This window comes from Aythya marila, assembly GCF_965140915.1.
Source record: "Aythya marila genome assembly, chromosome: 6".
Classification (NCBI taxonomy): domain Eukaryota; kingdom Metazoa; phylum Chordata; class Aves; order Anseriformes; family Anatidae; genus Aythya; species Aythya marila.
This window is the reverse complement of record NC_139047.1, coordinates 38,884,681-38,895,771: the sequence shown is the minus strand read 5'-3', so window position 1 is coordinate 38,895,771 and position 11,091 is coordinate 38,884,681. Positions and strand designations below refer to the sequence as shown.

The 11,091-nt window shown below is 49.3% G+C and overlaps 1 protein-coding gene across 1 annotated transcript; it reads left to right on the top strand.

Annotated features, from left to right (window-relative positions):
* Nucleotides 1-912: 912 nt before the first annotated feature.
* CYTIP (cytohesin 1 interacting protein) lies at nt 913-10,816 on the top strand. Its single transcript, XM_082763553.1, has 8 exons — nt 913-1,169; nt 3,516-3,565; nt 3,781-3,835; nt 6,051-6,153; nt 6,327-6,420; nt 6,726-6,795; nt 9,524-9,590; nt 10,285-10,816. The coding sequence occupies exons 1-8, from the start codon at nt 1,005-1,007 to the stop codon at nt 10,755-10,757; spliced, it is 1,077 nt and encodes a 358-aa protein (XP_082619679.1). The 5' UTR covers nt 913-1,004; the 3' UTR covers nt 10,758-10,816.
* Nucleotides 10,817-11,091: the final 275 nt, after the last annotated feature.

Sequence of the window (11,091 nt, the reverse complement as noted above, 5' to 3'; positions counted from 1 at the left end):
TCAAAGAAAGGAACCTTGTGCAAAGCTTGATTTTAAAGCTACTGCACGATGTTCTGCCAGGGGCAGGCATTGCCAAGGTGCCGGTTCCACCTTGCTCCCACGGGGCACCCTGCTGGGGCATCGTCATGTGGTGTGCACAAGGAGGGGTGCAGGCATTGCCCCCTTTTTGCTCAGTGTGCGGGGCCTCGCAGGCATGGTGCTTCTGCTGCTGCCCATCAGTTTGCCTGCACGCAGCCCCTGTGGCTCTGCCTCGGCCCCCAGCCAGCACCGTAACAGCCAGCGAGGAGCCGTGGCAAGGAGAGCTTCTGGCCACACTCATCCTGGCTCCATGCTTGTCCCTTGGTTCTGGGGCAGCACCTCGTGTCCCTGTCCTCTGTCCCCGTGCTTTTGTTGCTGTTTGCTCACTAACCCCCTTTGCTGGGTGCGTCACCGCTCCTTACCGAAGCATGAGCGCTCTGCTAACACTGCGGAGCACGAGCAGAGCAGTGGTTTCAGCTTCTACTTTCAGGCTATGGGCTGAAAGTAGAAGAAGTTCTTGCTTCTCTCCCTGTGGCTGGAAAGTCACACATCGGCATGGCTGTCCAGAAAAAACATTATTTTCCTGTCTTTGCCAAAAGGTAATTTGAGCAAAGCAAGGGATGGCGAGCAAGGGAAAGAACGAGGAAGCTGAATTCAAGTAAGTGTCTAAAGCAAACAGTTGTTTAAGGACAAACTATTGCAGAAAGTAGAAGCTGTTCAGAGAAAATTGTTACTGTGCGCAGGAATGGAAAAATTAAGCAGATTTCTGTAGCTGCCAAACTGAGTTCTTAACTCTGTTGTGAGCACAAAACATGCCGAGCAGCCCTGGTGATCTACAAGAAGAGGTTTATGTAATGTGCACCTAAACCACAAGTCACATGGCCCGCTTTCCGTTTTCATACTTGTTGATCGCTCAGAGTGCGTATCTGAGCTCCCTCGGACATGCCAGCGTTCAGCAATGCCTCTTTAGGAACCCTTCTGCTGGCATGTCTTTAAAAAGGCTCATTCAGCAAAACCATAACGCCAGCACCGTGGGCTTCGGTGCGGAGCCGGCGTGCATGCCCCACGGGGAGCCGGGGCCGCAGATGGACAGCAGGCGGCTCCAGCACCTGGCCAGCACGGTGGGCACGCTGCCGCGGGGCCGCAAGCAGGTAGGGCACCTCGCAGCCCACATGGAGCCCTGGGGCACGAGCTGGGCTGCCACCAACACGGGGCTTTGCTGCTCAGTCCCCCTGTGCCGGAGGGGTTGCCGCAGGCTGAACGGGTTTTGGGGCTGTCATGAAGTCTTTCCTGCAGTGACCTTGCAGGGTGCTCTTGAGAGGAGATGCGGGAGGAGGCTGCCCATGGGCACCTGGGGGCCAGAAGAGCTTCTGCAGCTTGTACCCTGCCCAGGCTGCCTTTCTTCTCCATTTGCAGCTGTGCTGTGAGGCACCGAGGCTCCTGCTACTGGGGGTACCCTTAAATTTGGGTTTGCTTCAGCATGGTGTCCTGTCTGGGCTTCCCTTTGTTCTGCATCTCTGGCAGGGAGCTGATGTATCCTGAGCTGCTTCCTCCCAAACTTTGGAGTATTTTGCTACTACTATTGTAGCTGCTTTGGCTGTCTGTTTCACTGTGTTTTTCATGCAGAACAGTAAAATTCTGTTGTTTCCAACCAGAGTCCAACAAAACCCTTTTGCTGCTGCTGCAAATTGCCAGCTGAGCAATTCTAGCTTGTCTATTTGTCGAGTGTGAACTCGCTTAAATAGAAAGCGCTTGTAACACATAATTTCAAAGTATTATCAGAAAACCAGCACACAGTGTCTGTGCACTTAAGGCTTTGCTTAGCGCAGGAACAGAAGCGCACTCCATCCGTCTCGTTGTACAAGCCTGGGACGATAAAGGAGAGCCAGGACCAGGCAAATGCTGGGAACGCTCACTGCATTGGTTCAGCCACTGCCAGCAGTGACAGAGGAGCACTTTGCGTGGTGATTGCTCCAGATGTAGAGATAAACAAATGATAATGGCCGTGACGCAACTGTGTGTGTTAAAGATAAATTACAGCACGTACATTAGGCATGGGAACTGCTCCGCAGAGACCTTGCCTAGTGGGGCTGAGCAGCCTGGGTTTAGGCCTGCAGTTAGCTCTCCCACCTCATTCAGTTTCTTACTGCAGTCACCTCTCCTTCCTCTCTTTTTCTCTCTCCAAGTAAATGCATATTTATGAAATGGAGGTTTTATAGGTGGTCTTACAATGCATGACTTTATACCACTGAAGCCTGGGATGTTTTATGTATCGATAATGTAATCCCTTATTTGTTGTTCACTAAAAGTGAAGGGAAGAATTGATATTTAGCACTGATCCTTTATTTTTTTCTCCAGACCTCTTTAGTCACGGGTCTGCCTTGCCTGAAACAGGGATGCCAGGTGCCTGTTGCCATGGCCATGCATCAGCTTGGAAATGCTATGTGGCCACCGCTAGAAACTGCTGAGAGCTGCCTGCAGTTTTCTTAGCTTGTGTCTGTGCGCTTTCTGCTTTTTCTTGTAGGTGTTAAGTTTATAAGTGCCCACAGATTTTTAGGGGAAAGGTGTGAAGGAAAGGTGAGGTCTTAGCATAACATAAACATGATTTAGGCACCATGTAGGTAATGATTACAGTTTTAATGGAAGTGATGGCAATCCCTGGCTTTTAGTTTTGGAGCCTCACTCCTTTAGAGTTTTATGTGCGAAAATACGATGGGAGCTCCATCTCTGAAGCCCTACTGACTGCAGGGTTTCTCTTCAGTGGTTGTGCCTCTTGTTCTCCCAGTTTCTACTGTCTTGAGTAGTTACACTGATTTTTTTCAAGTAAAGGTGGGATTGGCACTGCAGTACTGTCTGTCAGTGAGGATACCTTGATCTTCACTGGAGGAGAACAACTGAATCGATATTATTATGTACTAAAAGTATATATTTTTTTTTTACTCTGTAATGTTAGTACTTCAGTAGTGCTTCATTTTGCATTTATAGGGTTGGAAAAAATGCAAGAGCTCATTTTTCCAGGGCTTAATTTCCAACATAATACAAATACACATGAATTCCTTCAACTATGGCCCCATGCAGGCGAGTGCCGTGCTTTGCACCAGAACGTGCTGTGGCTGCCTGCACCTTGCTGAGCTTGCTGCCAGCACTGAAGAGGGCTCTGAGAGCGGTGCTGAGTGCTCTTGCAGTCCTGCACTTGGCTCTGCCTGACACTCTGAGCATTTATGCTCACGTTTGACTGATGACAGTTTTCTATTTTAAAGTGCAGCCTTTTATCTGAAGTTGTGCCCCGTTTGCTCACAGTTTCGTTGTGCTGCATGTGTTTCAGTTTCAGGAAGCCTCCAGAGGCTGTGCAAAGTGGGGAGATGCTTCTCCTGCCCCCAATTTTATCTCAGGGCAGGGCTCCGTGTCCTGCACCTCCTCAAGAGCACCTGCTGTAGGGAGAGCCCCACGGACCTGCGAACCTACTGACCCTTTTCCTCTCCCATTTCTGGTTCCAGCTCGCTTTAACCAGATCCAGCTCCTTGGGTGACTCCTCCAGGCCACAGAGGTAGGAAGATTCCCTTCTGTAACAGCCGCATGTTTTGGGAGAAGCGCAGCCCGCCAGGCTAGGGCCCGGGGAGCGCGGTGGCCCCATGGCTGTGGCCGTGAGCGAGGCGTGCTGGTGCCCCTGCCTGCACGGAGCGGGGCAGCGAGGGGACAGGACCCTGCTGGAAAGGGAGTGCACCCCGGGGCTGTGCATAATTCTGAGTGTTTTCCTTACAGACACCTTGTTGCTATATTCAAGGATGACAAAGAGACGTTTGGGTTTGAAATACAGGTAAGGCCTAAATGATGAGTCAATTCATTTGAAAATAAAATCTGGTGCAAACTCTCAAGTGTCACATACTCCAAATTATGTTAATAGAGCAGCGATGCAGAAATGGGATGCATTTCTGATGTTTTTTTCATAGCAAAGGTCATAGATACGAGTTTCTGACCTATCAGAAGTCAGAGCACTGAGAGCAGGAGAAATCCCAAGTGTGCAATGGTAACATGTTCTTTTCTCCCTAGCTGAATATTTTTTAGAGAATTTTGTATGGAAATATTTTTATATAAAGAGATAGAGATCAAACAGCCCTTTTCCTAAAAAACACCTTGTGCTTGCTGTACAAGGCAGTGTGGTTACTGCCTCAGGGCACAACTGAGGGTGTGAAATAAACCACATGGGAACATCTGCAGAGCATATGAACAACGCATTTTGAAGCACCCTCAAGGAAGCATTAGGCATCTCCGCTGAGCCACACGCCTCTTCTGTGAGAGCAGGAGCTGTTCTGTCCCGGCAGTGCATGAGAACACCTCCCACGCTGCCCCTTCACTCTCGTTTACTGCTGCTGCAGCGCGTCGTCAGAGCACTTGCCCTTATCTATGCACAAAGGGAAAACACTAACTTCAGTGAAATGAGTGCATTAGGAAAAACCTAACTTTTTACAATTTGGTTCTGTGACTAATGAATGTGGAAGTGTTCAGCTCAGGAACAGTAGAGAGCTTTCAGAAGTGAATATAATTGAGTCAATTATTGGGCTTTTGTATAAATTGTCAGGGTGGATTTTCATTACATGTGACATTCTGATTAAAACTAATTGTTCTTGGCATATTTCTTCCTTAACGTACATTCAGTGTAAGCATTTCACTAGAAAGTCCAGGCTCTGAAAAGACAGCATCTGTCTGGTACTAAAAATAATCCATTATTTAGAAGTTGCAGTTCCATTACTATAATTTAAATTTAAGCAAACCAGAATAAGACAATGTGAAACTCTAGGTCCACCATCTGCAGGGAATTTATGAGAATTACAGTGATGGCTGAGTGCCAGAGTTTCTCGTGAGCTGCTGCTTCTACTAGGACTTCCCACCCGTGAACTGGAGTCTGGAGGCGAGGTGGATGCAGTATGGATCTGTACGTGCCCAGATGTTTGCAGGAAGGCACTGAGCCCCATGTCTCTCCCCACTCTGCAGCCACCTAGAACCTAGGTATCTGCTCCAAAATAATTGGCCTGCTGTATTTGCTGTATTGAATGTGAAGTCCTTCAAAATCCTCATGTTTCTCTTGGAGTCCTTAGTTTAACTGAAAGTTTTACTGTTGGTCTCTAAGTCTGAAATCACTGAATTGGTGTAATTTAGCCTGATAAACTCTGAACTCATTCCAGTCTTCATTCCTATTTGTTCCATGTGGACTGAGAAATTTGAGAAACTAACATGACTTCTTATATCCAGGATAGATTTGGCTGTCATAGGTTTTCAGGAACTTCAGCTTCAGTACTAAAATTTGGTAGAGGATGTGGCTGAGTACTGATATTTGCATGTAACTAAAAAGACATTTCCTGTCATGGTAAGGATTGCTGGGGTTACATCTCCTAGTTTAGCATTTTCTAAATGAATGTCAGAGTTGATAATCAGATGATGGATTTTGCTTACAGTTATTTAACCTACATTTAAATGCATAAGTCAAAAATGTAAAGCACTTTTTAGGGGGAGGAAGGCACAGATGTAGATAATGAGTTTCAGAGACCAGAAGAGCAAAAGTTGGTTAATCTTTTCAGTTGTTATTGTTAACTTTTCTGTCTGGCAACAGCCGATGGCTTAATGCAGCGTTCACATTGAGGAGGAGTCTATTGTTTGAAAAGCCAAGGCCATGCCCTGCCATGTTGTGACTGGGAACGTGAAATATCCTTCCAGTTGTGGGGAGAACCAGAAAGCAATTTGTGTAGATGTTCTTGACTGAAGTTACTGAGTTTTTGATAATGAATAATCAACTTGCTTTAAAACTAGATTTTGCAAAAACAATGTACAGACATTTGTCAGGTGCCTGCTGTTCTCTAATCATAAGAAAGCTATTTCTAATATAATCATATCATATAATCTGATCAACACAGCCTTCCCATTTTAAAAAGATGTAAAAAGACTATGAAAACAAATTAGTCTGGATGACAGTATTTTAAGTATTAAATTGCTATCATGGCTTTAATATTGGTTACACTGTTGCTTTGTTATTACAGACTATTAGATTTCCAAACCAAAATGATTACTCCTTGGAGGTATGCACTTGTGTCTGCAAAATTCAAGAAGAAAGCCCTGCTCATTTATCTGGCCTTCAAATTGGTAACTATTAATGTTTTTTTTTTTTTGTTTTTTTTTTTTTTTTTTTTTTTTTTTTTCCACTATGGATGGGTGGCCCTATCTTGCTTTTTATCCCCATTAGTTTTATTTTAGAGAAAGTGGAAGGGATACGTATGCTGAAGATGCTCATTATAGCCTCTGCTTATCTCTAACAGGTGATATCCTTGCCAATATCAACGGAGTGAACACTGATGGGTTTAGTCACAAGCAAATAGTAGACTTGATAAAGTCTTCAGGGAACTATTTAAGGTAGGCACCTGTCCTCCAGAGTGTTTGTACTTTAACAGTCTGTCCCACTGGAAGCCAGGAAACCTTCTCATGCTATCCAGCAGCCCCACACTGCCCCAGACGCATAGGTCTGTAATGTGCGTGTCTCTTGCCCACACCGTGTTTGCCCCTCTGGCACCAACACCACTGTTGCCGAAGTCAGCTGTCGAGGAGAGGTGACGGCACACGGGGCCTGCCCTGTCCCACGTGTGTCCCCTCCCCAAGTGCACCGCGGCACCACGTGCTGCTGTGGGGCCGCCAGTACCCAAAGCGCCTCTCCCTTCCAGGCTGGAGACTGTCAACGGGGCCATGTACCTGAGGAAGATGGAACTTGAGACCAAGCTGCAGCTGCTGAAGGTAACGCGGTGAGCCGCTTCTCTGCCGTGCAGCACAGAGGCTGCAGTGGGTCTGCTGTTCGTGGTGGTGGCTGGGCGGTGTGGCAGGGGAATGGCACCCGCTTGTCCCCTGTGCTGGCACTGCCAGCCACAGCACCTCCGGGGGTGGTGCTGCAGCTGCCAGGTCCCATGGGTGCACGGGGACGGACGGTGACAGTGCCAGGTCTGCCTGGATGGAGCACTCCTCCCCAAGCCCCTGGGTGTTTTCTGAATGGGCTTGAGTGTTCTCTGCCTGGGGTGCTGAGCTTCTCCAGCTCTTTCCCTGCCCTGGTTTAGGGAAGAAAAAACGTTCATCTTGACAGCATTTCATGGCCCTGTTTTGAATTAGGTCAAATGATGAAAAAATGATTAAAAAAAAAAAAAAAGATGTCTGATAGCTTTGACCTCTTCTTAAATTTTGTCAGACTAAAAATTAACGAGTGCTCCAAGTAAACAGTTAAGTTTACACAACATTTTGAAAATGTCAAAACATTGTGTGTAGAAATTTTGGAGTATTTCCCCCCCCCCCTCAAATATCAAATAGTAAGATTGATGAGGAACCTTGATCTGGTTGGCACTGAATTTATGAGAATATAGCACAGGGCATGGTAGCTTGGTATATGATTTTTATGATGTAGCTGATGTAATGGCTACGTGGAGGCTGTACAGCAAGGATACAGCGAGGAAGGACGAGGCCCTTCAGTACTCATTAAGCTAAGCTTGGCTATGCAGAATACTTCTGGAGATATCTGGGCTGGGTTTAGGTGTTACTGCCCCACAGCTGGCTGTTATTTTCTCTCTGAAGGAGGTAAAATTAACTGTGGGCTGTGGGATGCTCTCAGCTTTAGGGTGATGGGGGACACAGGACTGCTGGCAATACTGAAACCTGGTCTGGACCACCAGGAGGTTGGGACACCTTTGTTAGCCCAGAGTGCTGCTCGGTGTCTGGGTGCTGAGCTGTGTTCGTGCAGGAGGCATGCAGGGGAATGCATTCGCCCTGCCAGCCTGATGGAGCTGCCCAGCTGAAGCCTCTGGGAGGTACCGGCACCAAGAGGACCTGCTGCAACACCCAGGGGAGTTTGTGAGGACAAAGTGCTGGCTGAAGCGGAGGCACTGCTCTGGCAGAGGCAGCGGTGCCAGCCACAGTTTGTGCTGTGGTGCTCCCAGTCCCGCTCAGCCCCACTGCTGCCGGCACCTGGCTGCTGCCTGCCCACTGGTCCCAGCCCCACCACCAGGAGAAGCCGCCTGGGCTGCTCCCCTTAGGCAGCTTCATGAAATAACGGCACAGTCACAAGACACAGGCTGCCTCCCATTCCAGAGAATTTATAAAACCCAAATCTCCTGTGAAATGCCCTGCTTTTGGGTTTTAGAAAACAGTTGTTTCCCAGAAGTGCCAAATCTTGGCAATGAGAGTTCTTGCAGTGCAGAATTTGGGTGTGGGCCTGGCCCTGCGTGATCAGGAGTGTGGCGGCAGTGGAAAGAACCTACTTTCGGTCATGACCGTGTCTGATGTCTCACCGCGGGACGTGTTCAGCAGCTGGAAGCCGTGTAACCACACCAGGGAGCAGCGTGCTGTCAGCAGCGAGCGGGAACACGTACCGTGTGCCAGTTATTTGGGGAGCCCAGCTGCTAATGAGACCTAACTAAATGGGAGAAACCATCACTGGGAGGTTGCTTTGCTTGGGTCCCAAAGGTGGCAAAGAATGTCTTTGGCCAACTCCCCAGCACCGCTGCCCCACAGCAGGCACATCGTGGCGCTGGGTGCGGGCACCACCAGCCCTGCCCTGCAGCTGCGGTCGCCCAGAGGCAGGAGGAGAGCACGGCGGTGTCTCAGGCCCTCCTTGACAGCAATCACTGCTCCCGTATTGCAGGGGAGGCTGTCTGGGTGCTGGATGGGTGGCAGTGCTTTGCCCTCGGGAGGCTGTGTGTGTGCTGGGTTGGTTTTTCTGAAGTGTGGAACAGGGGAGAAATGTGCAAGCAGTAGCAAGATCGTCCACGCAAGCTTAGCCTGGGCACTTTGCAAGTATAAATATAACTTGTCAGGGCACCTAGCTGCATGTTTGAGGTGCACCGAGTTCATGAAGATCACTGAGGAAGCACCTACTCCAGGCAGAGGTTAACCTGGCTGGTTTTGAATCAGTTATGCAGCATTGTATTTGCTATATCAAAAGATCATCTGCAACAGAGGAAAAAAGTTAGGCGTTGCTCATTGTTAGGACGGTTTGTCAGCACCTGCAGGCTGTAAGGACAGTTGGGGGGATGTGTTCCCTACTGCAGGATCGGGGCACTGCTGACCGTGATGTGCCTGCACTGCTGGCAGAGCCAGGAGCAAGGAGCACGGGGCCCTGGCAGAGGCAGCCGGCTCTGGGCTGCGGCAGGTTTCTGACAGAGGTTGGCTGTGCCTCCCCACTGAGAAACTGGTTTTCTAGCTTTGCTGTCCGAATGCATGCTGCATGCTCTCCGGATTTCAGCCTTCTGCTTTCACAAATCTCATATGTGAAGCGCTTCGGTCAGAGCACTCAGGGCATGACTCTGTGCTTTGTGGGGGAAGGTTCCCAAACTCCAGGACAACTGCTGTTGTGCTGGTGAGAAGGGGGTGCACAAATACTTCCTGTAGGTGAAACGTACGGCCTGAGAACCCTGTCTGTTAAAGTGTTCTAAGCCTCTGTGAAAGCGTGTGAGTGACAGGTAGTCCTCTTTATCCTTCACAGAAAACTCTGCAGCAGAAATGGGTGGAGTTCCGCTCCTTGCACTTACGGGAACAGCGCTTGCTGCATGGTAAGTCGTCTTTTCCGGGTCGGAAACCACAGCACTGCTGAGACCTTCCGTGGAAACTCGGGCTGATCAGTAGCAAGCATTCCTTTAACCTGATTTTCATTTGCTTGCTTTTTCTCCTGTTAATGAGGGCATGGGGCTGGCCCACGGGAAAGCTTTTTTTTAGTGACTAATGAATTTGGATGCTGCTTTGCTGATGCAGACTGAAGGCTCTTTTGCATCAGTTCTAGGAAACGAGTTTTGTGTGGGTTGTAAAGTTTCTTTTCCATTCTCTTTTTATGGACTTAAAAACAAACAAACAAAGCCCTCCCCTTATTTACGGGTTGCCCTGGGAGCAACTTTGGTTCTGCATTTTGGGGCAAGGCAGGGGTAGAGAGCCCCACACAGCTGGGAAATGCGGGGTGAGAATGGACACTGGGTGTGATCCTCCCCTGTTCCCTCATGGTGTGGAAACACCACAGCACCCCTCAGGCTGCCCAGGCTGGGAGGGTGGAGGGGAAGGGTGAAACCCATGAGAGACACAGCTGATGGCCTCGGCTGAATAGAGGGATGGGAATGGCCACGCTGACCTCCCTGCAGTGCTGTTTTGGGACAGCTGCTGTGGAGCCTGAGGCCATCTCTGCTTGCTCAGGCTTCCAGCTCTCTGGCCTTGAGCAGATGCCATTGACTAATGCTCCTCTTTGACCTCTGCTTCCAGGAGAGGTGAATGACAATGCTCTGCTGGACACGCTGGAGCTGGAAGAGGCCAACTTATTTGGTGGCTGTGGCACACCGGGACCTGTCTCTCCGATCAAGCCTCGCTTCTCCAGTGAGAGCAGCTCCCGCAGCCGGCTGAGCTCCATGACCATCGACAGTGAGGACAGCTTCTACCAGAGCAGTGCCTTCGATGATTCTGCTGCAGAGAGCCTGAGCCGCCAGTCCAGCATCGACGATGAGTGCTTCTTCCCCAGGGACGGTGACGGCGCGGTCGGGAGGTCCTCCCTGCGCAGGAACCGCAGCATCAGCCTGGCCAGCAGCGGGTCCATGTCCCCCCTCTGGGAGGGAGGCAGCTGCTCGAGTAGCTTTGGGACACTCCCACGGAAGAGCAGGAGATCAAGTGTACGAAAGCAGCTTCTGAAATTCATCCCAGGCCTTCACCGAGCTCTGGAAGAGGAAGAAAGTCGGGTCTGACACAGCGCATGCTGTCCGTGATGTCTGGGGCTCTGCTCAGGAGCCCGCAGCGGGGCCAGAGGCCAGAGACCACGTGCTGCAGCCCACCTGGAGGCTTGCAGCAGGTCAAACCCAAGGCTGCATTTGTTCCTCTCCTCACCCAACCTTATGGTGGGACTGATGGTATTTAAAATGCTCTGGGGTTTTTAATTATTTTAATTTTAATTTTTAACCAGAGTGCACTGTGGACTTCTTCATTAACATGAAAAACGACTAACTCCAAGATGTGAAGAACCTTTGCAGAACTTCCTCAGCATACTTTAGTGTTAATAATGGTTAATAACTGAATGCAAGA

What these genes read in the sequence shown, in the direction of transcription:
- CYTIP (XM_082763553.1), top strand. Translation starts at nt 1,005, where the DNA reads ATGTCTTTAAAAAGGCTCATTCAGCAAAACCATAACGCCAGCACCGTG. An exon ending in CGTTTGGGTTTGAAATACAG is followed by an intron (nt 3,836 to 6,050) that starts GTAAGGCCTAAA and finishes TTGTTATTACAG; the next exon opens with ACTATTAGATTTCCAAACCA. An exon ending in TCTTCAGGGAACTATTTAAG is followed by an intron (nt 6,421 to 6,725) that starts GTAGGCACCTGT and finishes TCTCCCTTCCAG; the next exon opens with GCTGGAGACTGTCAACGGGG.